At 46.5% G+C, this 27,092-nt stretch overlaps 1 protein-coding gene across 1 annotated transcript in view; it reads right to left on the bottom strand.

Annotated features, from left to right (window-relative positions):
* Positions 1-26,829, bottom strand: part of LOC120925701 (vomeronasal type-2 receptor 26-like) — a 38,478-nt gene extending 11,649 nt beyond the window's left edge. Inside the window, exons 1-4 of the mRNA XM_040336084.1 lie at positions 26,172-26,829; positions 12,691-12,871; positions 9,802-10,093; positions 6,739-7,518 (exon numbers count right to left, since the gene is read on the bottom strand). Of these exons, the coding sequence (XP_040192018.1) occupies positions 6,739-7,518; positions 9,802-10,093; positions 12,691-12,871; positions 26,172-26,829 (1,911 nt within the window). The remainder of the gene's footprint in view (positions 1-6,738; positions 7,519-9,801; positions 10,094-12,690; positions 12,872-26,171) is intronic.
* Positions 26,830-27,092: the final 263 nt, after the last annotated feature.

Genomic DNA, 27,092 nt, shown 5'->3' on the forward strand with positions numbered 1-27,092 from the left:
GAAAGCCAGCGCAGCCATGGAGGGCTCGTGCACCCACCCTTGCCTTCTCCTGGCCCTGCCAGGTAGGGTGACCACATTTCCAAACTGCCATTCAGGGACACCCCCCCCCCCCCAAAAAAAAATACGTTTTTACATATTTTTTTGCCAGTTTTGGGGGCAGGGGCGTATCATGAAATCAGCGGGCCCGTGACAGGGGACTGGGTGACAGAGGGCTGGGTGACAGAGGGCTGGGTGACAGAGGGACAGAGGACTGGGTGACGGAGAGCTGGGTGACGGAGAGCTGGGTGACAGAGGACTGGGTGACAGAGGACTGGGTGACAGAGGACTGGGTGACAGAGGGCTGAGTGACAGGGGAGTGGGTGACAGAGGGCTGGGTGACAGGGGACAGGGTGACGGAGGGCTGGGTGACAGGGGACTGGGTGACAGAGGGCTGGGTGACAGAGGGCTGGGTGACAGGGGGCTGGGTGACAGGGGAGTGGGTGACAGGGGGCTGGGTGACAGAGGACTGGGTGACAGAGGACTGGGTGACAGGGGACTGGGTGACAGGGGACTGGGTGACAGGGGACTGGGTGACAGAGGGCTGGGTGACAGGGGGCTGGGTGACAGGGGGCTGGGTGACAGGGGAGTGGGTGACAGGGGAGTGGGTGACAGAGGACTGGGTGACAGGGGACTGGGTGACAGAGGGCTGGGTGACAGAGGGCTGGGTGACAGGGGGCTGGGTGACGGAGAGCTGGGTGACAGCCAGGGACTGGGTGACAGAGGGACTGGGTGACAGAGGGACTGGGTGACAGAGGAGCTGGGTGACGGAGAGCTGGGTGACGGAGAGCTGGGTGACAGAGAGCTGGGTGACAGAGAGCTGGGTGACGGAGAGCTGGGTGACGGAGAGCTGGGTGACGGAGAGCTGGGTGACGGAGAGCTGGGTGACAGAGGGACTGGGTGACAGAGTGACTAGGTGACAGAGGAGCTGGGTGACAGAGGAGCTGGGTGACGGAGAGCTGGGTGACAGAGGGACTGGGTGACAGAGGAGCTGGGTGACAGAGGAGCTGGGTGACAGAGGAGCTGGGTGACAGAGGGACTGGGTGACAGAGGAGCTGGGTGACGGAGAGCTGGGTGACGGAGAGCTGGGTGACAGAGGGACTGGGTGACAGAGTGACTGGGTGACAGAGGGACTGGGTGACAGAGTGACTGGGTGACAGAGGGACTGGGTGACAGAGGGACTGGGTGACAGAGGAGCTGGGTGACGGAGAGCTGGGTGACGGAGAGCTGGGTGACGGAGGGACTGGGTGACAGAGTGACTGGGTGACAGAGGGACTGGGTGACAGAGGGACTGGGTGACAGAGGGACTGGGTGACAGAGGGACTGGGTGACAGAGGAGCTGGGTGACAGAGGAGCTGGGTGACGGAGAGCTGGGTGACGGAGAGCTGGGTGACGGAGGGACTGGGTGACAGAGTGACTGGGTGACAGAGGGACTGGGTGACAGAGGGACTGGGTGACAGAGGGACTGGGTGACAGAGGAGCTGGGTGACAGAGGAGCTGGGTGACGGAGAGCTGGGTGACGGAGAGCTGGGTGACGGAGGAGCTGGGTGACTGGGTGACAGAGTGACTGAGGTGACAGAGTGACTGGGTGACAGAGTGACTGGGTGACAGAGGAGCTGGGTGACGGAGAGCTGGGTGACAGAGAGCTGGGTGACGGAGGGACTGGGTGACAGAGTGACTGGGTGACAGAGTGACTGGGTGACAGAGTGACTGGGTGACAGAGAGCTGGGTGACAGAGAGCTGGGTGACAGAGGGACTGGGTGACAGAGTGACTGGGTGACTGGGTGACTGGGTGACAGAGTGACTGGGTGACAGAGTGACTGGGTGACAGAGTGACTGGGTGACAGAGTGACTGGGTGACAGAGGGACTGGGTAGAGAGAGATTATACAGTCCAGATTACAATTTGCAGGGGCAGCAAAGGTGACAGAGAAAGGGGGGTGCACCATGCAACCCCCCCCCCTCTCTCACTGTCACCTCTGCTGCCCCTGCAAATTGTAATCTGGACTGTATAATATCTCCCCCCATTGCATGGTCAACCCCCCCCCCTCCCCTGCACCTACCTTTTCTGCCCCTGCTCCAAGGATGGCCGGCGCCGCGGCGCAGCGGAAGTCGGGACTCGCGAGAGGTCGGGACTCAGGACGGGCGGCGGATCGAGTCCAGCTGAGCAACCGAGGCCTGGAGGGGAGGAGGAGGAGGTCTTGGTCTGTGCCGCTAACGGTGAGTGACTCACTGCCTGTTACGCTGCTGCTCTCTCTGCAGCAAGAACCGCGGCTGGCCGCTGGAGGAGGAGGAGATGGGGGTGGAGTCGGAGCCGCAGAGAGAGCGGGACACTGCGGTGACGTCACTGGTTGCTACACGCCAAGCGGGGCTTCCCTAGCAACCAGTGATTTAGAATCATATAATTACAGCTGCAGCAGCGGCAGTGAGTGTGGCAGGCAGTTGATTACGGGACTCTCCATTGTCCCGGTTTGAAGGCTCCCGGGACACGGGACAAAAGTGTATATTACGGGACGATCCCGGGCAAACCGGGACACGTGGTCACCCTACTGCCAGGTGGCCGGGCCCCTTGGGATGCCCACCAACCTATACGTGTATAGCAACCTATACGTCCTTCCTGATGGCGGCCCTATCTCCAAAGTCTGAATTTCCTATATTGTGTGTTCTCTTTCTAGCACTTGCTATACTCTTATCTTTCTAAGCACAAGCAAGAATGAATTACCAAGCTATTTGAGCTTTAGGCTTCAAGATTCTGTAGCCTCATATTTCAATGTCGAGCCTCATCCCCATGAGTGAGTGAATAACTTATATAGAGCTACAAATGCGAACTGAATCGCCTCAAGGCGCTTGGCATTCATTTTCCTTCTATTAATCCCTCAGAATAGGTGGGTCTTGAGTTTTTTTCTGAAGGCCAGGTGATCAATTTCCGTTCGGATGTTGGTCGGTAATGCGTTCCACAGTCGAGGTCCTTGGACTGCAAATCTTCGTTCTCCTTTGATCTTGTAGCGGGCTCTGGGGATTGGTAGTAGTTTTTGGTTAGTTGATCGAAGAACGCGATTGGGGTTTTGGTATTTTATTTTCTCACTTAAATATTGGGGGGGGGGGGGGCGCTTCCGTGTACACACTTGTGCGTCAGGCATAGGGCCTTAAATGTGACTCGGTGCTTTACGGCCAGCCAATGGAGGGATCTCAGGGACGGAGTGATTGGTTCCCAGGGTTTTTTCCCTGTTACCAGTTGTGCTGCTGTGTTCTGGACGACTTGGAGACGGACAATCTGGTATTTTGGGAGTCCGAGGTAGAGGGATTTTGCATAATCTAGCCTGGAGTTAATAATTGTCCCTACCACGACTGCTGTGTCTTCTTTCGGGATGAAGGGAACAAATCTTTGTAGCAGACGTAGAAGATGGAGAGACTATTTGTGCATCCATTGTCATGTCAGAGTCAAAAATGACACCGAGGCTTTTGACTTTGGTGCTTGGGGTGATGGTTTGTCCCAAGATGGGCGGTGGTGTCCATGTAGTCCTGGCCAGTCTCTTTCGGTTTGCATGCAGTAGAAGGAGTTCTGTTTTTGCTCCTTTGAGTTTGAGGTGACTCTCCGTCATCCAGTTGCCTATCTGAGTGAGGCATTGTTCTAATACGGGGTATTGGTTCTTTTTGTTGCTGATTCGCGTAGGAGTGATAGAGTAGGTCTTGGTTACTAATAATTTTTAGGAGTGGGCGGAGGTAAATGTTGAATAGTACGGGCGATAGGGGTGATCCTTGGGGGATCCCAGTGTTGCCAACCTACCAGATTGAAATTTACTGCCACGACACCCGAAATTTACTGACACAGCCACGTTTTTACTGGCATTTCACAAAAGTTACTAAATTACATTTTTAGGTGCAAATGTCAGTATTTAGGCTACAAACAAATATGCTAGGCAAATAGCAATGTGATTTAAGGGAGATATTAAGGTAAAAAAACATATTTTTGTTATTTTCAATATAATAAGGACAAATTATTTAGTCGCATCACCCCCTGCCTCCATCCCCCTCTGCCACCAACACCCCCTGCCTCCATCCCCCTCTGCCACCAACACCCCCTGCCTTCACCCCCCTCTGCGGTGCCACAATCTCCCTCTGCCTCCATCCCCCTCTGCGGTGCCAACAACCCCTGTCTCCATCCCCCACCCTCTGCGGTGCCACCATCCCCCTCTGCGGTGCCTCCAATCACCCCCTGCCACTAACACCCCCTGCCTCAATCCCCCTCTGCCACCAACACCCCCTGCCTTCACCCCCCTCTGTGGTGCCACAATCTCCCCCTGCCTCCAATCTCCCTCTGCCTCTAATCACCCACTGCCTCCATCATCCCCTGCCTCCATCCCCCTCTGCGGTGCCACTAACACCCCCTGCCACAAACACCCCCTGCCTCCAATCTCCCCCTGTCTCCAATCTCCTCCGCCACCATTGCCCCCTGCCTCCATCCCCCTCTGCGGTACCACCGCAGCCACCATCACCCCCTGCCCCCAATCACCCCCTGCCTCCAATCTCCATGCGCAGTTCCAAGCCGAACCGATCTCGGCTATTTTTACTGGCACATTCTCGCAACTACGGACATTTACGAACGGGGGAAAAAAAGTGCCCGTTTTTACGAACTGTCCGTAAAAATACGGACGGTTGGCAACACTCATGTACCATCAATAAGATGAAATTCTCTAATTCTAAAAATATTGGCCCAGATCCACAAAGAGTTACGCGGGCGTATCAGTAGATACACCGACGTAACTCCGAATCTAAGCCCGTCGTATGTTTAAGTGTATGCTCAAACTGAGATACACTTAAACATGCCTAAGATACGACGGCGCAGTGCAATATTTACACTGGCCGCTAGGTGGCGCTTCCATTGAGGTCAGCGTAGAATATGCAAATGAGTCGTTACGCCTATTCACGAACGTACGCTTGCCCGTCGCAGTAAAGATACGCCGTTTCCGTAAGAGATACGCGGCGTAAAGATAAAAATGCCCCCTAGGTGGCATATCCAATGTTAAGTATGGCCGTCGTTCCCGCGTCGCAATTAGAACATTTTACGTCGTTTGCGTAATTCGTCCGTGAATGGGGCTGGACGCCATTTACGTTCACGTCGAAACCAATGACGTCCTTGCGACGTCATTTGGAGCAATGCAGCCTGGGATATTTTCCGGACGACGCATGCGCAGTACGTTCGGCGCGGGAACGCGCTTAATTTAAATGCTCCACGCCCCCTACCCGGCTCATTTGAATTAGGTGGGCTTGCGCCGGGTGATTTACGCTACGCTACTTTTACAGGCAAGTGCTTTGTGAATAAAGCACTTGCCTGATAAACTTGCGGCGGCGTAACGTAAATCAAATACGTTACGCCCACCCACAAATACGACCATCTACGTGAATCTGGCCCAATCTCTTCTCATCCTCCACATCCTACTGTCCCCTTCCTGCCCTGGATGGTCCCCAACACTAGCTTTTAGGCTACTTGGCAGTAGGCATGTGCAATTTTTTAAGTTACGAATACGTTTTCCGTCATTTTTCGTTATTTTAGTTGATTCGTTAACATACGAATGAACGAATGGTTTAGCGCAATTAATAACGAATAACGATATTTTCAAAATAACGAATGTGATAAACAACGAAGATACGAAAGATGAAAGAAACGAAAACATAGAAACAACGAAAATACCGAACCCCCAAAAAAAAAAAAATTACGAAAAACAAAATGAACGAAAATGCAAACTTACTAATATTCGAAGACCGAAAAGAAAACAACCGAAATGCCGAACAAAGACTAAAAAAAGAAAATCAAAACTAACGAAAAATAAATTACGAATCTTCGGAAAACTGAAATGAAAACAACGAAAATAGGAAATAATGTAAATTAGCTTTCGTTAGTACTGAAATATTTCTGGACATTGACCAATAGCCACTGAGCGCTGTCCCTTTCCTCTGAAGAGGTTTGTTCCTTCCCCCAATGAGCTTCTTTCTCATTACCTCCTGGCTCCTTGTGTCTTTTTCTGTGTTAGACTGCAGTGCATCTCATTTCTAGATTTGTATTTGTAATATCTGACATATTTTAGTTTTCTTCTACGTCAGACTTCATTCTAGACAGGGTGTGTGTGCTAACTAAGACAGTCAAGTCAATCCCAGTAAAGTACGAATTACAAAATTACGACGAGTAGTGTGTCAAATAAACGTAAAATGTATTCTAACAGAATTACGAATGCAATAAAATCTACAAAAGTAAGTTTTTACAATCAAAGGAAATTAGACATGAAAATACGAATGATCATAAAGCAACGAAAATATATTTCTTTACGAAAATACGAATGCGGCATGATGGAAAATATAATGTAAATACGAATAGCAAAACAACGAAAATTAAACCAACGTAAAAACGAAGGAACGAATAAAATCATTTTAAAAATACGAACGCGGCAGAATACAAAATATAACGAAAATACGAATCTCGATTCAACAAAAAATAAACTAACAGAAAAAAACAGAAACGGAAAAAAGAGTGTTACAAAAATACTAAAGAGTACGAATACGATAACTAACGTCTTACGAAATTACGACTCGTTACGAATCACGATAAACGAACAGAAACGAAACAGAAATAAACGAAAATTTTTGCTGTGCACATGTCTACTTGGCAGATCATTTCACTCATCTCTAATAATAAAAATACAACTTACTACTTGACTTATTCCAAAACTCCCAGACTTAACTTCCATCAAGCTATGCAGGGCGTTAACCAAAACATACACCGATGTGTAGGCAAAGGAAGCTTTTCCGTCCTCTATTCTGGAAAAGGTTGACCAAATACTGAGTTCTCCTGTACAGTTCACTGGAGTATCATTGAGGACTCCTCGAAAAAAAACCTTGTTGATGGGGCGCCTCATTAGACAGTTGAATATGTAAAACAAGAGCTCTTCCTGTATGGGGTCAGTTGGACGGGTAAATGAAGTGACTCCATTAATGAAAGCATTCACCCCCGGGATTAATTTCTGGGGCCATAGAAAAATTAAGCTGCAGTTTACTGCTGAAAAGTAGAACTCTAATCCATATCTTATAGAATCCGGGGACTCTTGGAGAACCAAAGTAATGTTTTCTTTAATAATTTGCAGGTCGTAAAATAAAACAAGAAAATTTATTGAAAGGCCAAATATGATTACAACCTTAGCTGTTGGTTTCTCAGCATGTTTCCTTTTCTTTGCCATTTCATCCTGGTAATTAGCAAGTTTTGTCACATATTCAATGCAGATGCCATGGCGGCTCATCATCTTACTCAGTTCTTCTATCTCCTTATCGCTACTGCCATCCCCCGGTGCCACCAAGCCGACAAAGTTCCATCCGAAATGTTGCAAACATTTTATGATGGCAGCATAAAAAACCTGATTATTTGATGTCATCCTGTATAGAGTTGGATACAATTTTCTGTCGCTCAGGAGAGGGTCAGTGACTTGATAATTAATCTGTAAAGTAAAATGAGTTGTCAACCGATCCAATATGGTTACAAATATCCTAGCATGCAAAATTGCCCTAGCATCTCCTTATGCACTACATTTCAGGAATCTGGCCCATATTCTCTCTAAATGTCCGCGGTCGGTGCGTAAGGCATTTACACTCCGCCGCCCCAAACTACACGAGCAAGAGCTGTATTCCCCAAACACTTGCTCCGTAGTTTGGGGCGGCGGAGTGTAAATGGGCCGGCGTAGCCACGCGTATCCACGCGTATCCTCAAGGGGGCGGCTTCTATTCAAATTAAGCGCGCCCCCGATTCTAAGTAACTGCGCATGCGCCGGGCTTAAAAAAGCCCAGTGCGCATGCTCCAGTTCTCGGCGGAAAACGTCAATGACGCCGACGTGTGCGTCATTGACGTAAAGTCGTATTCAAGAACGACTTAGGGAAATGACGTAGCCGACGGAAAAACACGATGCGGACCCGACGCTATCCGTAACATGGCCTACGTGGGACATGCGGAAACTTACTCCTCATATAGCAGGAGTAAGTTTCCGCTTACGCAAACGACGTTGGCGACGGGTACGCGACGCAAAATCGTTCGGGAATCGGCGTAGCAGGCTCATTTGCATAAACAAATGAGACCTTCACGTAAATGCCATCTAGCGGCGGGCGGCGTATTTACATTTAAGATCCGACAGTGTAAGTGACTTACAGATGGCGGATCTTAAGTGTATCTATGCGAAAATGATTCTAAGAATCAGTCGCATAGATACACTGGCCAAAAAAGAGAGATACGACGGAGTATCCTGAGATACTCCATCGTAACTTCTCTCAGAATATGGCCCTCTGTATTTAAAATCCTGGTAAGATGTTACATATAGCTAGATTCAGAGAGAGTTACGGCTGGTTGGCTGTGGAAGTGCCTATCAGATCCAGCGGCTCTGATAGGCTTTCCGATTACAGCCCTCCGGCTTCCAGATGCTTATCCAAGGGACTCACGGGGGGGGGGGGGGTTCCTTGCATAAGACTGACAGGCGTCTCGGCAAATCAGGTTCACCGGTTCTGGTTTACCGGTAACCTGATTGGCTGAAGCGTCATCAAGGGCGGGAGAAGACATCGAGGGATGGTAGAAGCAGGATGACTGACCCCAGAAAGGTAAAGGCCAGGCGGGGGGCATTTTACAGGGCACAGTGGCAGTATTTTAAAAGGGAACAGTGGCCAAAATGGATGGGCACAGTGGGGTAGATTCAGGTACAGCTGCGCGCTCCTTACGGAGGCGCAGTGTACCCTTTTTACCCTGCGCCTACGCAAATTATCTGCGCTACGCTTCATTCATGAAGCAGTAGCCACGTAATTTGCGTGGGCGCTCCTCAAAAATGCCCGGCGTAAGGGCGCCTAATGTAAATTATCCCGTAGGGGGCGGGAATCATTTAAATTAGGCGCATTCCCGCGCCGAGCGTAGGGCGCATGCTCCGTCGGGAAACTTTCCCGACGTGCATTGCGGCAAATGACGTCGCAAGGACGTCATTTGCTTCAAAGTGAACGTGAATGGCGTCCAGCGCCATTCACCATTCACTTACACAAACAACGTAAAATTTAAACCTCGCGACGCGGGAACGACGGTATACGTAACATTGGCTGCCCCTGCTATTAGCAGGAGCAGCCTTACGCGAAACCCGACGTGCGCAAACGACGTAAACTGCGTACGCAGGGCTCGCGTAGGGTTGTGAATCGGCGTTAGTATGCAATTTGCATACTATACGCTGACCACAACGGGAACGCCCCCTAGCGGCCAACGTAAGAATGCAGCCTACGATACGACTGGCATAAGAGCCTTATGCTAGTCATATCTTAGGCTGCCGTCGGCGTAACGAGGTTCCTGAATCAGGACCATTCGTTAAGGCCGGCGCAAGTAAGCAATTGCGCTGCGTAACTATGGTTACGCAGACGCAATTGCTTCTTGAATCTAGGCCAGTGGCGACAATTGATGGGCACATTGGCGACAATTGATGGGCACAGTGGCGACAATTGATGAGCACAGTGGCGACAATTGCTGGGCACAGTGGCGACAATTGATGGCACAGTGGCGACAATTGCTGGGCACAGTGGCGACAATTGATGGGCACAGTGGCGACAATTGATGGGCACAGTGGCGACAATTGATGAGCACAGTGGCGACAATTGCTGGGCACAGTGGCGACAATTGATGGGCACAGTGGCGACAATTGATGGGCACAGTGGCAAAACTTTCGATCCCCACTGTACCTGCAATATATAGTGAACTGACCACTTACCTGTGTGTACCGATACAGACTAAGTAGCTGGGCCATGGCTTGACTTGTATGCAAACTGGAGTCACCAATAAAACCGGCCACTTCCCCGTGTCTCCTACAGGAATAATTAGGAACCTCAGGCTTTTTCCCAGACAATATCTGCAGGACACATCCCAAGGTTCTCTCTGGATATCCACAAGTATCAAATATATGATAACCCAGAGTAACGTTGGGTAGAAGATCGGGGTCCTTGTTAATTTCATCAACAGCAAAGATCATTGCCAGGATACTTTTATACTCTCCAATTTTAAAGCTGTGGGAAATAAAAAAACTATTACAAATGGCAATGGAATGGTTTCAGCACCATGGAGAGAATGGCTTTGTCCTTTTCAAAGCATTTTCATTGCTGTACAGCAGGGGTGCCCAACCTTTTGAAGAGCAAAGGCCACTTAAAGCGGGAGTTCAACCAATTGCTTTTTTTTTTCTCCCCTTAGATTCCTGCTCGTTTTGTCTAGGGGAATTGGCTATTTGTTTTAAAACATGAGCAGTACTTACCCGTTTTCGAGATGCATCTTCTTCCGTCGCTTCCGGGTATGGGTCTTCGGGAGCGGGCGTTCCTTCTTGATTGACAGTCTTCCGAGAGGCTTTCGGACGGTCGCATCCATCGCGTCACTCGTAGCCGAAAGAAGCCGAACGTCGGTGCGGCTCTATACTGCGCCTGCGCACCGACGTTCGGCTTCTTTCGGAAAATCGTGACGCGATGGATGCGACCGTAGCCCATACCCGGAAGCGACGGAGAAGATGCATCTCGTAAACGGGTAAGTACGGCTCATATTTTAAAACAAATAGCCGATTCCCCTAGACAAAACGAGCATACATCTAAGGCTAAAAAGTGCTCTCTAAGGGTGAACCTCCGCTTTAAGCGACTTGGTAACCGCGGGCCACAATGAGCGGAGCGGGTGGATGGCATGTCCGTGTCTGCTATGTATGCAGAGCGGACACTGACACAGCCCACTCTACTTTTTAGCGTATCGTATTGGAAGTAGGACACAAGTCGGTTTATGTCTGGCACTACTCAAGCACTGTACACACGGCCGGATTCTCGTCAGGAAAAGAACGTTGTTTTTTCTTGACGAGATTCCTGGCAAGATTTTCCCTGGCCGAGTGTACACATGTACGATTCAAAAGAACCGCACGAACGCGGTGATGTCATCGGCTACGACGAGCATGCACTCGTCACATTCGATGCCGTCACCGCCATCTTGCTTCACCCTACCTATGCCTTGGAAGCTACCGCGCCTTGCGTCAAAGTCATTTCGAGCATGCGCGGGTTTCCACGGCGTCAGGTAAGTATACAGACGCTCGGGTTTCTCGGCAGGAAAACACTGCCGAGAATCACGACGAGAAAATAGAGAGCAGGTTCTCTAATTTTCTCGTCGAGATTTTGGGCAGTTTTCTTGACGAGAAACCTCAAAGCCTCGTACACATGCTCGGTTTACCCGGCAAGAAAGCTCTGCCAGCAGTTTTCTTGCTGGTTCTTGCCGAGAAAACCGAGCGTGTGTACGAGGCTTCAGGCTTTGAACATGTACGTGTAAACGGCAGGAGATAAAGATGGTGGTAATGTGTGTGTCTCATCAATTCAACCTATGCAGATACATCAGCAACACTGAGCAAGTGACTATGAGATGAATACAAAAAACTAAGAATTGAAAAGATATATTGGGCTAGATTCAGTAAGAATTAGGCCGGCGTATCAGTAGATACGCCGACCTAACTCGGAATCTGCGCCGACCTAAGTTTAAGTGTATTCTCAAACAGAGATACACTTAAACCTATCTAAGATACGATGGCTTGCGCCGTCCTATCTTAGGGTGCAATATTTAGGCTGGCTGCTAGGTGGCGCTTTCATTGCGGTCGGCGTAGAATATGTAAATCACTAGATACGCCTATTCACGAACGTACGCCCGCCCGTCGCAGTTAGGGTGACCACGTGTCCCGGATTGCCCGGGACAGTCCTGCATTTTGCAGTTCTGTCCCGGGCACCTTCAATCCAGGACAATACAGTGTCCCGGAATGAAACTGACACAGCCACCTGATGAGCCGACAGGTGGAAATTGTCTGTTTCCCAGCCCAGGGTGTTCGCCCCGCCAAATGCCCTGCAATGCACTGTGCCCAACCAGAGCGCAGTAAAAGCTGGTCCCCCCTCCCCTAGTCCATTCCAGACCCTTTGGGGGCTTCCAGATTCTGATAATCCCCCTGCCTGCATGCCATCACAACCACCAGCCAGGATAAGATGGGGACAAGGTGCTTTGGGGTGGGGGGGCAGAGTCCGAGGGGTCTGGTATGGACTAGGGGGAGGGGGCACTATGTTTTTGGTGCTTTTTTTTTTGTTCAATAGCCGGATGCATGCAATTGCAACTGTGAGTCAATTTTGATTTGACTTGTGTTTATGTAAATTTCATTTTTTGCTGCAGCATGTTCCATACATGGTACACATGCGCCACTTTACAGGCAGACTAAGGGGACCCCCCAGGCACTATATTTAGAGGAATTGTTCATTTTTATTGTTGCACTTTAAGCATTATTAGAATCACTGCTCCTGAAATTTTTTAAAAACATTTTTTGCATTGATACACGTCCCCCAAGGCAGTACCCGGACCCCCCGTACCCCTATTATGGCCAATTACTTGCATATAAGCCTTTAAAATTGGCACATTTTGGTGAAGGAGGGTCGGTGTCCCTGAATGGCAGTTTGGAAATGTGGTCACCCTAACGAGGCATAACACCGGCTCTGCTTCCTGAAGTGGGGCAATCACAGCCTCCAGCCCCGGGTGAGACCCTGAGACCTGAAGGTCCTCTTGACACGTCCCCTCGTATGTGGAAAGCAAAAAACAAATAACAAAGACTTACTCATGACAGAAAAAGGATAATGAACGATTGTCGTATAATCTGGCCCCGGAGTGAGCAGAGATCAATCCTCCGATAACGACGTCTCCCTCTCGGTAATACTCATACTCAAACATCAACTTTGAGGCATCGAGTCTACATTGGGAGTCTGAGCTCCGGGACATCCTCACTCCATTATATATGACTAGGAGAGGGACAATCAGAAGGTAACAGGCGGAGTGGACAGGAGACCAATCCATGGCAGACACCAGATTACGGCTTCACACAGTGTGGTCACCGGCAGCTCCTCACATCCTCAGCACCGGAGGAGAGACGGAGTCACCAGCACTTTATATACATGAAGTGAGACTGATTTACATCTACAGACTCAGCTGCAGAACAAAGAACTGATTCCGTAACATCAATCTCAACAAAAAAAAAAAACATCTATATTGGACGGTGTGACTAATAAAGTTGATCTATTCCTATATTTTACATCTGGTTCAGTTTAACCGCTTAAGACCCGGACCACTATGCAGGTTAAAGTGTATGTAAACCCAACATTTTTTTTTTTTGATGTCACAATGTAGAGTATAAGATTCCCTATCATCTGTGCCCAGTCTTGCCACACAGAGTGAATCCAGCTCTGAGCAATCCTCTTTTATTGTTCAGTGAAAATTAACCACTTAAGGACCGGACCAATATGCTGCCTAAAGACCCAAGGTGTTTTTACAATTCGGCACTGCGTCGCTTTAACAGACAATTGCGCGGTCGTGCGACGTGGCTCCCAAACAAAATTGGCGTCCTTTTTTTCCCCGCAAATAGAGCTTTCTTTTGGTGGTATTTGATCACCTCTGCGGTTTTTATTTTTTGCGCTATAAAAAAAATAGAGCGACAATTTTGAAAAAAAATTCAATATTTTGGACTTTTTGCTGTAATAAATATCCCCCAAAAACATATATAAAATATTTTTTTTCCTCAGTTTAGGCCGATACGTATTCTTCTACATATTTTTGGTAAAAAAAATCGCAATAAGCGTTTATCGATTGATTTGCGCAAAATTTATAGCGTTTACAAAATAGGGGATAGTTTTTTTGCATTTTTATTATTTTTTTATTTTTTTTTACTACTATTGGCGGCGATCAGCGATTTTTTTCGTGACTGCGACATTATGGCGGACTCTTCGGACAATTTTGACACATTTTTGGGACCATTGTCATTTTCACAGCAAAAAGTGCATTTAAATTGCATTGTTTGTTGTGAAAATGACAGTTGCAGTTTGGGAGTTAACCACAGGGGGCGCTGTAGGAGTTAGGCTTCACCTAGTGTGTGTTTACAACTGTAGGGGGGTGTGGCTGTAGGACTGACGTCATCGATCGAGTCTCCCCTATAAAAGGGATCACTCGATCGATGCAGCCGCCACAGTGAAGCACGGGGAAGCCATGTTTACATACGGCTCTCCCCGTTCTTCAGCTCCGGGTAGCAATCGCGAGGGAGCGACTATAAAAAAATAGTCGCACCGTCGTCCCGGATCGCTCCCCGAGGGAATCCGACCGCCGCACGCAGCAGGGGGGTCCCAATCGGACCCCCGACCCGCTAGAAGGCAGAGACGTATATATACGCCCATCTGCCTGTCCGTGCCATTTTGCAGACGTACGGGCGTTAAGGGTTTAAAGTGGATGTAAACCCAACATTTTTTTTTTTTAATGTCACAATGTAGAGTATAAGATTCCCTATCATCTGTGCCCAGTCTTGCCACCCAGAGTTAATCCAGCTCTGAGCAATCCTCTTTTATTGTTCAGTGAAAATTAACAGACTTCCAGATACAAACCTGTCAAAAATAAAAAGTCCTTTCCTTTCTCCTTGCTTTGAGTGACAGGTTATTTACATATCTAGCTGGGGCATGTTTATCATATGTTATGTTATGTTTATCATAATATGAGGTGATCCACGGTATAAAAAGTGAGAAATCCACCCCTCCCCCACATAACACATCCTGGTAATATACAATGACCTGTGGATCACCTCATATTATGATAAACATAACATAACATAACATATGATAAACATGTCCAAGCTAGATATGTAAATAACCTGTCACTCAAAGCAATACAGTTCTTTTTGGGTGGAACCATGGGTGGACTGACAACTCATGGGTCCCCCTGGGCAAAAGGAGATTTTGGGGCTCCCGGGCAATAGGAGATTATGGGGCCTCCAGGCAATAGATTATGGGGCCACACAGTACAGCTTTCATTTGAATAGCTGTAATGATTCGCGCCGCGCCGCGTATAGACACTCCCCCTTGCTCGGGTGAACTGTCCAATCCCGAGCAAGGGGGAGTGTCTATATGCAGCGCGGCGCGAATCATTACAGCTATTCAAAGCTGTAATGTTCCCCGCGCGTATGCAGGTCGGCGGCAGCGGGATGCAGGTAAGGGGGACATGGCTGGATATGGGGGGAGACAATGGCTGCATATGGGAGACATGGCTGCATATGGGGGACATGGCTGGATATGGGGGGGAGACAATGGCTGCATATGGGAGACATGGCTGGATATGGGGGGAGACATGGCTGGATATGGGGGGGAGACATGGCTGCATATGGGGGGACATGGCTGGATATGGGGGGACATGGCTGGATATGGGGGGGAGACATGGCTGGATATGGGGGGGAGACATGGCTGCATATGGGGGGGACATGGCTGGATATGGGGGAGACATGGCTGGATATGGGGGACATGGCTGCATATGGGGGGAGACATGGCTGCATATGGGGGACATGGCTGCATATGGGGGGGAGACATGGCTGCATATGGTGGGACATGGCTGGATATGGGGGGAGACATGGCTGCATATGGGGGACATGGCTGGATATGGGGGGTGACATGGCTGCATATGGGGGGACATGGCTGCATGGGGGGGATATGGGGGGAGACATGGCTGCATATGGGGGGGAGACATGGCTGCATATGGGGGACATGGCTGGATATGGGGGGACATGGCTGGATATGGGGGGGACATGGCTGCATATGGAGGGACATATCAGAATGTTATTTTAGGGGAAAAGGGTAAAGGGAAAATGCAAGTTGTGTCACTTATTGGATAGGTGTCATTAATTGAGTACACCTATAGGGGGTCATCCGTCAAGTAGGCGGTGCTGGTACTGTAACCGTATTGAGCATATAAATAAATTAAAGAAATAGAGAAGTGGGGGGGTGGGGGATAGTCTAAGTGAAGACTGCAGTATCTAGATAAGGGGGTTACTTTTAGTAGCAGAAATTGACCAAAAAACTTGATTTAGAAATGTATCAAAATGAAATTTATTTAGCACAGATTGGTGCAATTTGACAAATAATCAGATAAAAAATCTAATTAGTATTTGAAAGTTCCTGTACACATGAAACAAGACTTACAAGACTCACTGGACTACAAATAACGGCGCCCGTCTACGCGCGCTGAAGGTTCACACATCAGTGACATGCATCATAAATTAGTTGCAATTTTTGGATGCCCCGATCATGAATCGTCGGGACTATAACCAGGATGGTTATATGTGGGGAACGTTAAATCTCACCACATGTATAATACTAAAGTATCTAATTGATGCTTTACCTGATGGGTGAACCTGTGACTAGGGGGATGGGGGGAGGTGGGGAGTGTGGAGTATGTTGTATGTTGTCAGAGCTCTGAATAATTTTAGAACGTTTTTTTCCAAAAAGGAAGTATGTATGTGCATTAGATGTACATACAAATTCAGTGGAAGTCCATAGATAATGTGGATCCAAAATTCGGTAGGTTTGATACTAGGTAGTTATTAGAAATTCTGACTGTATTAGTACCATGCTAAGATAGCGATACTTTATGGGTATTGTTAATTCGAATAGCATCAATATTGATTAATCAATCAAAGAATTTCCACAGATGTTGCTAGAAGTTATCGTTGGAATCAATTTGGAAATGAATTTCAGGTAATTCTATAATGTGTATAGTATAATTTTATGACAACAATGGATCATACTCTCGGCACCATGTGGGACTGCTGACCATAGTCTGTATTAGGATTTCAGTATGGTAGTGTTGCTTGCTATGCATTCTTTCATTTGTTACCTTGACTTAAATACAGTTGCATCTTTGATCATCCGATCGAATATAGGTAAAATTACCGACCTGTATTTGTTGTGTGTTCGTCTTATTGGTAACGGCGTCTATGACTGTGTAGTAGCAAGTTTATCAGCTGTGTTCAGTTGGTCCGTGTGATCACTAAGGACCTTGATGGGCTGGTTGCAGTGATTCGCACAGCTGTTTTTTTCCTCCCTTCTTCCGCGATCCCCTCCCTTTGGTCGAGGGGGGCTGCTCGAGGAGCGCTGGGTAGCGTGTAAGTCTTGGTGCTGACTTTCAAGCAGTCATATTGGCACTGGGCGCCTCGTCTGCTCAACAACCCGTAGGTTGTATTTCGATGGAGCAATCCCTCCAATCTCCCTTCGGTCAGCTGAGCGCCGGTGTAAACGTAGCGGGCGTCGGGTTGTGACGTCGACGCGTTTCGCCGTGCTTAGTGGCGTAGCTTCTTCCTTCCCACTTCTCTATTTCTTTAATTTATTTATATGGAGGGACATGGCTGGATATGGGGGGACATGGCTGGATATGGGGGGGAGACATGGCTGGATATGGGGGGAGACATGGCTGCATCTGTGGGGGGACATGGCTGCATCTGTGGGGGGACATGGCTGCATTTGGGGACACATTTAAAAAAAAGTATTGGTATTCGGTATCGGCGAGTACTTGAAAAAAAGTATCGGTACTCGTACTCAGTCCTAAAAAAGTGGTATCGGGACAACCCTAGTATACACACATACACATACAGTATACATACACAGTATACACACACACATACAGTATGCATACACAATATACACACACAGACATACAGTATACATACACAATATACACACACAGTATACACACACATACACATACAGTATACACACACAATATACACACACACACTATACATACACAAAGAATACACATACACACACTGAAAAGGTACTGGAGAGGTGGGGCAGCTATAATCTTGTGATTTTTTTTAAAACACAGATCTTTACATACCGTCCCTGGTTTTACTGAGGCTGGCAACCCTGATAGGGCCCCCTAGTGGCACGGGGCCCTCGGGCAGTGCCCTAGTGCCCGAATGGTCAGTCTGCCCTGGGTGGAACTCCACTTTAAATAAGTAAAATGTGAAGATAGGAAAGAAAAAAGTTCGAAGCTAGTAAAATCAAGTCCTTCAAATGGTAGATACACCATCCATCACCAAATTAGGTGCGTGATCCTTAGTAAATACCTCCACCTTGCAGAGTTCTTGCTTACCAGCTTATGATGACCTCCTATTACGGAAGGTCAAATGTGCCTGGGGCTCAAAAACCCAGCCAGGGCCTCTATCCATCCGAGGAAACTTTGTGGTGAAATTGAAGATCCGCCCTCGTAAAGATGTCATCGGAGAAGATCCTCAAAAAAGACATAAGCTCGCCATAGCATAAAATCCTTGTAGTCTCTACTGACAGACGTGTATTTCCTATGCGTGTCCGATCGTGAACTTGTAAATCTCCGACTTTTCTCTTCCCTTATCCACTTAAGCCCCGGACCAATATGCTGGCTAAAGACCCAAGGGGTTTTTACAGTTCGGGACTGCGTCGCTTTAACAGACAATTGTGCGGTCGTACGACGTGGCTCCCAAACAAAATTGGCGTCCTTTTTTTCCCACAAATAGAGCTTTCTTTTGGTGGTATTTGATCACCTCTGCGGTTTTTATTTTTTGCGCTATAAACAAAAATAGAGCAACAATTTTGAAAAAAATTCAATATTTATTACTTTTTGCTGTAATAAATATCCCCCAAAAACATATATAAAAAAATATTTTTTCCTCAGTTTAGGCCGATACGTATTCTTCTACCTATTTTTGGTAAAAAAAATCGCAATAATCGTTTATCGGTTGGTTTGCGCAACATTTATAGCGTTTACAAAATAGGGGATAGTTTTTTTGCATTTTTATTTTTTTTATTTTTTTTACTAGTAATGGCGGCGATCAGCGATTTTTTTCGTGACTGCGACATTATGGCGGACACTTCGGACAATTTTGACACATTTTTGGGACCATTGTCATTTTCACAGCAAAAAATGCATTTAAATTGCATTGTTTATTGTGAAAATGACAGTTTCAGTTTGGGAGTTAAACACAGGGGGCGCTGTAACATTTAGGGATCACCTAGTGTGTGTTTACTAGTGTAGGGGGGTGTGGCTGTAGGACTGACATCATCGATTGAGTCTCCCCTATAAAGGGGATCACCCGATCGATGCGCCGCCACAGTGAAGCACGGGGAAGCCGTGTTTACACACGGCTCTCCCCGTTCTTCAGCTCCGGGGAGCGATCGCGACGGAGCGGCTATAAACAAATAGCAGCGCCGTCGTCCCGGATCGCTCCCCGAGCGGACCCGACCTCTGCATGTACCAGGGGGGGGGGCCCGATCGGACCCCCCCCCACGTCTAGGCAGGGACGTACAGGTACGTTGATGTGCCTGTGCGTGCCATTCTGCCGACGTAAATGTACATGAGGAGGTCGGGAAGTGGTTATAGAAGCTCCTCTGACAGATTGGATTTCCTGTATGGATCAGATGGTCAGTGATTTACAGATTGATTTTCTCCTTCCCTTCAGCTTGCAGACACAACCTGATAATCGATGTGTAAATCATTGACTATCTACAAGTCACTAGAGACTACAAGGATTTTATGCTATGGCGAGCTTATGTGTTTTTTAGGGATTTTCTACGATTACGTCTGTAACGAAACGTCCCACACTCCGGCTTGAGTGCCTTCGTCATATACCGCTTCCTCCCAGTCTGAATATAGATATCAGATATTCCAACCGCTCACAACTACAAACAAGACGATACTTGCTTGATTGCTGAACATGAAGGCCCGGATTCACAAAGCACTTATGCCGACGTATCTCGAGATACGCCGCGTAAGTGTAAATATGCGCCGTCGTATCTTTGCGCCGTGCCCATAAACTGAGATACGCCTGAAAATAGGCTTCATCCGACCGACGTAACTTTCCTACGCCGGCCTATCGTGGGCGCATAGTTACGCTGGCAGTAAGTGGCGCTCCCATTGATTTCTTATTCAAATATGGAAATGAGGGAGATACGTCGATTCACGAACGTACTTGCGCCCGGTTTGCGTAAGTCGTACGTCCGGCGTAAAGTTATTCCCCATATATGAGGCGCATTTCATGCTAAGGTATGGACCAGGGAACACAGCCGTTGTGTTTTACGTTGTTTACGTAGTACGTGAATATGGCTGGGCGTAGGTTACGTTCACGTCGCAGGCAGTGATCCGCCGTATCTTAGGGAGTAGTTCCAACGTGATTCTGAGCATGCGCACTGGGATACGTCCACGGAGCGGCGCATGCCCCGTTCGTTTTAAGTACTTGTATGGCACTCGGCCCATCATTTGAACGGGGTCATGCCTCATTAGCATGGCTCGCGCCCACTTCCACCTACGCCGGCTTACGCCGAGGGAACCCAGCGCAGTTTGGGAGGCAAGTGCTTTGTGAATTCGATGCTTGCCTCTCTGCGCTACGTCGGCGTAGCGTATATTAGATGCGCTACGCCGGCATAAATATGCGCCAATGTATGTGAATCCGGGCTGAACTGTTTATTAGAACTAAAATACAAGTCTTATATTCAGTGGAGGAGGAGGGGGTTCCCCCTCCTGCTCATATTACTCTATGGCCTCGTACACACGACGAGAATCTCGTCGTAAAAGAAACATTGTTTTCCTCGACGAGTTCCTTGTCAGGCTTTTTGAGAATCTTGTCAAGCTTTCTTTGCGTACACACTGTCAAGACAAAATCTCGTCGCTCTCAAACGCGGTGACGTACAACACGTACGACGGCACTATAAAGGGGAAGTTCGATTCCACTGGCACAACCCTTGGGGCTTCATTTGCTAATCTGATGTTACTGCGTGTTAAGTAAAAGTTTGGTAAGAGACGATTCGCGCTTTTCAGTCTGTTACAGCGTGACGAATGTGCTATCTTCATTACGAACGCTACTTTTACCGAAGGTGCGCTCCCGTCTCATACTTTATTCTGAGCATGCGCGGGTTTCTAAGCATACACACGAACGTGTTTCTCGTCGTAAACCAGCCCGACGAGAAACACGACGAGGAAATTGAGACTCCTGATGAGAAAAAAGAGAACATGTTCTATTTTTTTCTCGTCGAGATCCACGACAGTTTTCTCGACGAAAAACATACACACGACCGTTTTCCTCAGCAAAAAAGCTCTGCCACCAATTTTCTTGATGGATTTTGCAGAGGAAAACGGTCATGTGTACGAGGCCTAACAATACATTTGTAATCAGAAACCTAATTAACATGAGCTAATTAACTAATCCCTTAAAGTAGCCGATATGACTCCGTGCCCGTCAGGATTCACTACAGATCAGACTTGTTGTCACCGAGCTTCCCACAGTATATTTATACATTATCATAAATATAAACACAGGACACCTTCTCACAATAGAGGAGCTCCAGCAGGAGTCGGCCCATCTCCTACATTGTACAAAGGCCAATGTGATCAGCTCTCTCAACTAACATGTTGAGTTCAGAATCAAACAAACCAAGAATAGTCTTTACATAAATCCTGGGAGATATCGTGGATAAATATTACTGTCCCATTTTAAGTAATCCAAGATATATTTTCTCAGTCAAATATACACTAAAAAACCGCGCTAACACAACACCATAAATATAGGCAGCGGCTAGCGTGTGATGACAAGAAAAATAAACAATATAAAAAGCCGCGCCAAATAACAAAATGAATATAATAGTTCAACAGTCCACAGGTAGTGTAAGTAATAGTGGATATTGGATTGATTCTCTAGCAGAGACAAAAACACTGTATTGATCCGAGGCTGATTTGCATGTAAAGATGTTAATTTTTCAATGCACCAGGTGACATGCATACAGTGTGTGAGATCCCACCACCGGAATTGTATATCAGCTTACCAGATAGCAAGCCTTTGGTGCAGTTGGCTATAACCCAGCCACGGCCTTTAAATCCCCCGGGCTCAGATTTCCAATCAAAAGACAGCTGAGGTTTGAAGTTGGTATGTATTTCCGATTTAGGACACCCCACAATTCATCAGCAACCACAGTATATCGATAAGCGTAACCCAATCCGGCTCACATGTAGACAGGAGAATAGAAAGGGACGCAATAGCGTGATATCGTAGGTATACAAATTTATTTAAGAAAGTAATGTACTTACACTTAGGCAGTATAAACACAGCATTAAACAGATAAAACAAGCCGGCCGGCTTACGGAGCCCTCCTCCTATGCGTGGTGACGTCACTGACGCTGCCTCCAGACGCGTTTCGTCCTATTGGACATTCTCAATGGGGGTAGGGCTAGCAGCAGTGTGTCACCTTATATAAGAGCCACTCAATGCAAAGGGAGGTCCATAGAAACAGACCCCGCCATCTTTGTTGAGGGAAAGTTTTCCCATACAACCGCGCGCAACCTCGCGGCCTGGAAGGGAGTGTGAGGCGTTCCCCCTACGTTGTAACGAGGGTGGAATTGCTCTCTCTCCGGAGTGTAAAAGCAAAAAATGTAAAATAAACATAAATATAAATTAAGCCTAAGAATGTAGTTTTATTACCTAAAATGTAAAGAGGACAGAGGAACCAAGGGAGAACTAAAAGTCCGGCACAAGACAGAAATCCCTTGACTCACTGTGGCCATCTTGTGGATAAAATTAAGAATTATTTTTAAACAAGAAAAAATAAATAATAAACTCATCCTGATTATACCTGGTTTAGAAGGAGTCAGGTTTTAAGTCGGTTCTATCAATTATTTTAGTAGAAAATTCTCAGAAACTCCTATATAATTAAATATAAGCCTCATCCAATTCGTTTAGCTCTTTTTATTACCCAAAAATAGTATGAAGCTTTATGGTATACTGAAAACCATTAAAGAAAAAAAGATTGTGATATAAAGAATATATAAATACTATATATAAAAAAATATAATATATAAATATATAAACTAGATCACAGGGCCTGTTGTAATACACACCCTGTGGTCTACGTGATCCAAGGGCCCTTAGTTGCCCAAGGGTATAGTTTTAAATAGTGTATATAGACTAATCTATTTTTTGTGATAATGAATATTTAGCTTATATGAAAAGTGAATCCATAAATATATAGTGAAATATTACATACATACTACATCCCCCCGATTTAACGAAAAACTCGAGAGGGAAGGGCCACAAATGGCCAAAAACTGTGCTAGAAGTACATTATGAAAAATTCTTGGTGTGAAAAAATATATTTTTTTGTGAAAAATAATTTTGGGGCTATAGTACCATCTTTGAACAGAATATAAAAATCCTATCAGAGTGAACCTAAATCTAAATGTTAAACTCAAAGGGTAGATATAACTACTATCCAGGATTTAGTTAAAAAATTATAACGATATATAAAATATAAAAAATATAAAAATATTTTAGCTTAAAATCTTAACTTGAAAAAACCGCATCTGTTTCTATGGGACCCTATGCAAAGGTTCACATCAGGCATTGTTGATAAAAGCATTCACGTCAGTTTCAATATTCAGGCCATGAGGGCTGTATGATTTTAAACGATGGATCCACCCCATTTCCATTTTGGAAATTTCCCTCACCAGGTTACTTCCCCTCCAATGTGCCTTATACTTGTCAATCCCAAGAAAGAGGGTATTGGAGGGGTCCCTATGATGTTTAAGCCTGTAATGATTGGACACGGAGTGGTTCCTAAAGCCCGCTAGGATTTTAGTAATATGTTCGTTAACCCTGACTTGCATTGATCTCTTAGTCCGGCCTACATATTGAAGCCCGCAAGGGCATTGGATCAGATATACTACCCCTGTGGATGCACAGGTGATACATGGTTCGATTTTGAATTCTTTTGATGTAACCGTAGAAGTGAATGATGTTACACATCTTTGGTGATTGCTACTAAGGGCACATACTCGGCACTTTTTGCATTTATAGTAGCCCTTAAGCTGATCAAAAAAACCAATACCTCTAAGGGGAGGGTCAATAACGTTAATAGAGATCTTATTTCGAAGAGACCGCACCCCTTTAAAGATCACCTTGGGTTTTGGTGGTAGAATCTCTCTCAACACTGGATCACTTCTGGCAATGTGCCAATGTTTGTGAATTAAATGTGAGATAGAGCGGTGTTGGATGGAATATGAAGTAATAAAAGGTACACCATCCGAGAACTGACCACCCCCATTACGTTCTCTCTCCTGGAGAAGTTCACCTCTATCTAAAGTCGTGACCTGATCCAAGGTTTCTCTCAGAGATCGCTCGTTGTATCCTTTTTCCAAAAACCTCTCAGTTAGGACCCCCGCTTGGTTTAAAAACTCTTGGTGGTCAGAACAGTTGCGCCTTAACCTGAGGTATTGGCTCTTAGGGACCCCTTTAAGCCAAGGTGCATGATGGCAGCTGTCGGTGGGGATGAAGGCATTGCGATCGGTATCCTTAAAATAAGTGGAGGTAGCAAAGCCACCGTTTTTTATGCTGATCTTCAAATCCAAGTAGTGAACACTATCTTGGCTTGCCTCATGTTTTAATTCAATCCCCCTGTTGTTAGAGTTAAGATCAGAGATAAACTGATTGAGATCCTCATGCTCACCAGCCCATAGGAGGAGGATGTCATCAATGTACCTTGCCCATAGGGCCACTTGGGGTACATTTCTTGAAAAGATGACATCCTCCTCCCATTTGGCCATAAATAAATTGGCCAGACTGGGGGCATACTTAGCCCCCATAGCCACCCCCCGTCTCCTGCTTGTAGAACTCGTTGTCGAACCAAAAGTAGTTTGATCCGGCAGCATACTTCAGTAGGGCCATGATAAATTCTATCTGTTTAATGTTTAGGCCTGATTCCCTGGACAGAAAATACAAAACTGCCTCCATGCCTAAGGCATGGGGTATGATGGTATATAACGACTTTACGTCTATAGTAACCATCCACACATTGGGAATTACTGTAAAATTAGACAGGATATTCATTATATGTCTCGAGTCCTTAACATATGAAGGCATCCCTTTGACTAAAGGCTGTAAATAGAAGTCAATATATCTGCCCACCCGGGACGTGATTGAATCTATCCCACTAACAATGGGACGTCCCGGGGGGCAGATTGGGTCCTTGTGTAATTTCGGGAGGTAATATATGGTGGGGGTTCGAGGCGCCTTAGGAATAAGGAACAATTTTTCTCTAATGGTCAGTATGCCTTCAAACAAACCCCTTTCTACAAGGATCTCCAAATCTCTTTTATATTTGAGCTTTGGGTCCCCAGGGAGAATAGAGTAGGTATTGGTGTCGTCAACAATATTATGCATCTCCCTCGAGTAGTCCACCTTATCTAACACCACAATACCCCCCCCCCTTATCCGCTGGTCTGATAATCAAATCTTTATTATTACAAAGGGAATCTAATCCCTCCTGTAGGTTTTTGTTAAGTTTTGCCTTCTTGATTTCCATAACCTCCAGGTCCCTTAGTAGGACATCCTTAAAGGTTCTTAGGGATGGTGCCATTCCACCCGGAGGGTTAAATAAAGAAGAATTGGCAAGGCCTGAGTGAACATAACCATTAGATATCTGTCGATCGGTAGGAGTAATTCCCGCCATAAACCTTTTGATATGGATCCTTCTAATAAATTTATGTATGTCCATATATGTGCTAAACCGGTTAAGGCTTTGTGGGGGTGCATATTTCAACCCCTTGTCTAGTAGGAGTTTTTCTGGGTCTGTCAAAATTTTGGTACTAAGGTTGAAGATACCCCTCCCCACTACGTTTTGGGGCGTTTGGACCCTATGTTTCCTCCCCCCTCTGTTTCCTCTCCTCTTTCTACCAATCTTTTGGTGCCCTGGCCGGGTCTGTGAAAACCCCAATTGTAGGGTCCATTTGGGGCAGCGGAGGCACCGGACAGGGAGGGGGCATCATGGAACTGTGAAGATGGAGGTGCGTACCAAGCTCCTTCTGCTGGCACATTGTAAGTGGAAGTGTCAGGGGCCTGATATCTTTCAGGTCCCTCTCTATCCCTTAGTGGGAAAAAAGCGTTAGAAACAGGTATGTTGTAATCCCAACCCAATCCAGACTCTGGCTGAAAATAGGCCGGAGAAGGATATTCAGGTTCTCCTGTTGGGCCCTGGTGCCAATTGTTGGTATTATCCACATAGTGGCCCCGATCTACAGAAGCCCCTGTCTGCCAACCCCTTGATTGGGGTCTTGACCTCATATTGTGATAATAGTTTGGGGGTACCCTATTCGGGGGATATTGATAACCCGAAGATCCTTGTTGGGAACCCCCTAGGTTTTGGGAACCCGGAAAAGGCCTGAAAGCACCCTGTGGACGATTATGGTTTTTTACAGCTGGGCCTTTAAACTGTCCATTACCTCTCCTTGGGGACGCTCTGTTTGAGCTACCTTTTAGCTGTTGGAGATTTTTCCTAGGTCCCGAAATAGCGACGGGTTGCTCCCCCAGAACAGGGTTAGAAACCTCCATCTCTAAAGGGGCCTGTTTGTTCATTTCTTCAAGGAGTTTTTTCTGCCAATTAAAGACAAGACCATTTTGGTAGTCCTCCAAGTCCCTGTTGAACTTCTTTTTCTTTTTATTTTTTTGGTCCCTATCCTCTTTCTCTAAAAGATTAAGAAGATTGGCAGATTTATCTTTATATTCTTCACTTTCTTTCAGGGGGTCTAGTTTGATCTTAAGGGCCTTAATCTCATCATCCAGACTCCCTAATTTAGTGATTTTTTTGTCAACCAAAAATTTAAGAAATGAAATTCCTGCAGTGTTAAAATATTTAAACCACCCATCGAAGTCAAGGTCGCCCTTCTGGGGAGGTACCTCCCACCTAAGACTTCTGGGTACCATACCTAATTTCATATAGGACTCTAAATAGGCGATATCCCATTTAGTATGGTTTTCAGAAACAAGGACATTCTTCAACCTCGTAAATAGGCCATTTAAATCACCCTCGTCCTCTTTATAGGACTCAAATACACCCTCGGTGTTGAGCAATTTTTTGGCACGAAATTCAAAAATGTCCATTGCGAGTATAGTCAGTAAACCAGACTAATAGGTGAAGCAGCAGTAATAATATCAAGAAGAACAAATATACACTAAAAAACCGCGCTAACACAACACCATAAATATAGGCAGCGGCTAGCGTGTGATGACAAGAAAAATAAACAATATAAAAAGCCGCGCCAAATAACAAAATGAATATAATAGTTCAACAGTCCACAGGTAGTGTAAGTAATAGTGGATATTGGATTGATTCTCTAGCAGAGACAAAAACACTGTATTGATCC

This window comes from Rana temporaria, chromosome 1 (assembly GCF_905171775.1).
Source record: "Rana temporaria chromosome 1, aRanTem1.1, whole genome shotgun sequence".
In the NCBI taxonomy this organism is placed as follows: Eukaryota; Metazoa; Chordata; class Amphibia; order Anura; family Ranidae; genus Rana; species Rana temporaria.